This window comes from Melanerpes formicivorus, unplaced genomic scaffold (genome assembly GCF_026170545.1).
Source record: "Melanerpes formicivorus ecotype bairdi unplaced genomic scaffold, bMelFor1.0.p_v2 SCAF_21, whole genome shotgun sequence".
Lineage (NCBI taxonomy): Eukaryota > Metazoa > Chordata > Aves > Piciformes > Picidae > Melanerpes > Melanerpes formicivorus.
In genome coordinates, this window is record NW_027142373.1 from 2,788,733 (window position 1) to 2,792,014 (window position 3,282).

General features: G+C 58.4%; 1 protein-coding gene across 1 annotated transcript; it reads left to right on the plus strand.

Annotated features, from left to right (window-relative positions):
- The first annotated feature begins 916 nt into the window (after window positions 1-916).
- NOG (noggin) lies at window positions 917-2,794 on the plus strand. The gene has a single exon (XM_068151694.1). It carries the CDS (start codon window positions 1,471-1,473, stop codon window positions 2,140-2,142), a length of 672 nt encoding a protein of 223 aa, XP_068007795.1. The 5' UTR covers window positions 917-1,470; the 3' UTR covers window positions 2,143-2,794.
- Window positions 2,795-3,282: the final 488 nt, after the last annotated feature.

Genomic DNA, 3,282 nt, shown 5'->3' on the forward strand with positions numbered 1-3,282 from the left:
GTGTGGCTGATGAAGAACTCTTAGGGAACTCTTGGAGAGCTCTTGGAGAACTCCCGGAGAACTCCTAGAAAGATGCCAAGGGCGTGCTCAGCGGTGCGGCGAAGCTCACAGCCTGCCGGAACGGTCTGCAGCAGGAGCGGAGCCGCCGGGCTCCTCTCGGGCACTCAGGCTCCGTACCGGGTGGTCTCTCGGCGCAGCCCCTGGGCTCCGCACCCGCCGGAGCCGCCTCCTCCCGTCCCGCTGGCTCATATCCTTCCCTCTGACCGGCACGGGAGGCTTCTCGCCGGAGCTCCTCCGCGCCTCTACAATCGCCACCGCTTCACCGCCGTCCCGCCGCCTCCCCCTGCCTCTGCGGCGGGCCCAGCCCCGGCCCTCCGCCAGCAGAGGGCTCGCTCCGCCCGGGCAGCGGCCGGGGCCGGCGCCCGTTCCGCGGGTAGAGGAAGGTGTCCGCAGGCGGCCTGCGGCGAGCAGCGCATCGCGGAACCATGCACGGAGCCGGGCGGGCAGCGCCGGGCGGGCTGGGCTGGGAGCGGAGCGCGGGAGCCCCTCCGCGGACAGCCCCTGCGCGGGGCCAGCGACACAGGCCGCGCTCCGCCGCCGCGCTGCCAGCACCCGTGGGCTGAGCGAGACTGCGAGTGCAGCGGCGGCGGGGCCGGGCCGAGAGCCGGGCTCGGCGGCCAGAGGGAGCGGTGCGGCGGCTGCCCCGGGCTGAGCAGCATCTCCCGGGGCGCGGCGGCGTGCGGAAGGCGGGAGGGGGGGTGGGGGGGGGGCAGCGGTGGCTCCCGCCTCAGCCTTCCCCAGCAGAGGGTGTGCGGCGGTGGGAAGGGGCGAGCAGCGCTCTCCTGGACTTTTGTGGGAGTGGGGGTTGTGGTGTGTGTGTGGGGCGCTTTTTTTTTTTTTTTTTAAGGGGGGTGGGGTGGGTTAGAAGAGAGTCTGTGGTTTCCATGGAGATGAAGCTGAAAGTGCAGGAAATTTAAAGGCTTTGGGTCCTTGCAAAGCAGACAAACTGGTGCCAACGTGCGTGGCTGCTGTTGCTGCTGAGGAGGCTGCTTTGCAAACGGCGGAGAGGAGCGGGGAGGAGGAATCGGCTGCAACTTCTTCCGTACGCACGGGCGGACAACGAGGAGCAGCAGCGGCGAGCAGAATTTGCAACAAAAAGAGGCATCTCCCTGTCCCGGGGAGGCTGAAAAGAGGCAGCGGCAGCGGCAGAATTTTGGAGCGGCTCCACCAGGAGAAATTTTATAGAGAAGCCTGCAAAAGAGAGAGTGTTTGCAGGGGGCTTGTTCTCCGGGCTTATCAAGGGGCTGTCTTTGCTGGTGGTGCGGGGAGTGGAGGCGATCCCCCTTAAAGACAAGCTATTTTGGATATCCCCGTACAAGTTTTCTGATGTGTTTGCTTGCACCTTCTTCCCCTGCTGTTTGGTGAACCCAGCCCCCCTTACCCCCCCCCACCCCCACCGGTCTCCCAAGGATGGATCATTCCCAGTGCCTTGTGACTATATACGCCTTGGTGGTTCTGCTGGGTCTCCGGCTAGAGCAGGGCTCCTGCCAGCACTATCTGCACATCCGACCGGCTCCCAGCGACAACTTGCCCTTGGTGGATCTAATCGAGCACCCGGACCCTATCTTTGACCCCAAGGAGAAGGATCTTAATGAGACCTTACTAAGGAACCTCATGGGCGGACACTTCGACCCTAACTTTATGGCTATTTCCTTGCCCGAGGACCGTCTCGGAGTGGACGATCTGGCCGAGCTGGACCTGCTGCTCAGGCAGAGACCCTCGGGAGCGATGCCTAGCGAAATCAAAGGGCTGGAGTTTTACGACGGGCTGCAGCCGGGCAAGAAGCACAGGCTGAGCAAGAAGCTGCGCAGGAAGCTGCAGATGTGGCTCTGGTCCCAGACCTTCTGCCCGGTACTATACACGTGGAACGATCTCGGCAGCCGCTTTTGGCCCCGGTATGTCAAAGTGGGCAGCTGCTACAGTAAAAGGTCTTGTTCAGTCCCCGAAGGCATGGTTTGCAAACCTGCCAAGTCCGTGCATTTAACGATCCTGAGGTGGCGGTGCCAGCGGCGGGGCGGGCAGAGGTGCACATGGATACCCATCCAGTACCCCATCATTTCGGAGTGCAAGTGCTCCTGCTAGGGCTGGCACTTCCCTGCTCTCCCCTTCTCCAGCGGACTCACGTGGACCTTTGCTGCAACAAAAATAAAAAGACTTTTGCTTTCTTGTTAACGTTGTAATGCACTGTAACGTGTAGGAGAATGTATATTGTGTGTATATATGGCACCGGTTTAATATACTATTAAAAGGTCAGTATTATACCTGAAATAATCAGCGTCTACTGTATTTTTAAGACTATTACCCTGATCGTGGCTAATGTATCTTTTTTTTTTCTTTTTTGGGTATTTATATTCCAGAGAGAAGTTGCTTCGCTTGGGCGAAGGCTTTTGGTGGGGGTTGGGGGGGGTTGGGGTTTTTTTTTTGTTTGCCTTTTTGGTTTGTTTTGTTTAATAAAAGGATTTAAAAAAAAAATACAAACCAAACTTTTTGATAAGAAAACGTTTTAAAGCTATTTTCCATTCTTCGGAAAGCATGTGTGTGAGGTTTGATTCTTCTTCCTTATGGACTTTAGATTTAAAATTAAAAAATGAGTAAACGCCTAGAGCACAAGGTTATTGTAAATAGAGAGAACAGTCGGAATGACTTAATCCTATGTAAATGAAGAGTATCTGCTATTTATTCTTTATATCCTTGTAGTAAAAGTGCAGTGCAGAATTAAAGTCAACCACTAAAACACGAGCCGTTTGCCTTCTGTTTGCTTTTTGGTTTGGCCACCTTCGGGGGGCGGGAGGTGGGGAGGGGGGGTAGGGGGGGCTTTCTTCTCCCTCCTCCTCTCCCTCCACGCTCCGCAGGACGTTTCGCGGTGGCAGGGGGAGGTGGGAACCTGCTCAGTGCTCTCTTAGGAGGGGGATCTTTGGCACCCCCACTGAGGGAGAGCCCCGGGGATGTGGCCACGCGGGTGGGGGCGGCTGCGGGGGGGTCCCCGCGGAAGGGTCCCTGCGGAGGCCTCCCCCGGAGCGGCGCAGGCAGGGCCCGCTCCCCGCCGGCTGGGCTGGGAGCTTTTTGTGCTCGTTTGACATTTCATTTACAAGGGGACACGTGTCTTTCACACCTACCATTGTGGTGGGACACTGCTGAAACTTGACCCCTGGGCTTTGGGGGTTGCAGTGCAGACACGTTATTAGCCGGAGCCTGTGACAGCGCCGCGCAGCCTCCTCCTGC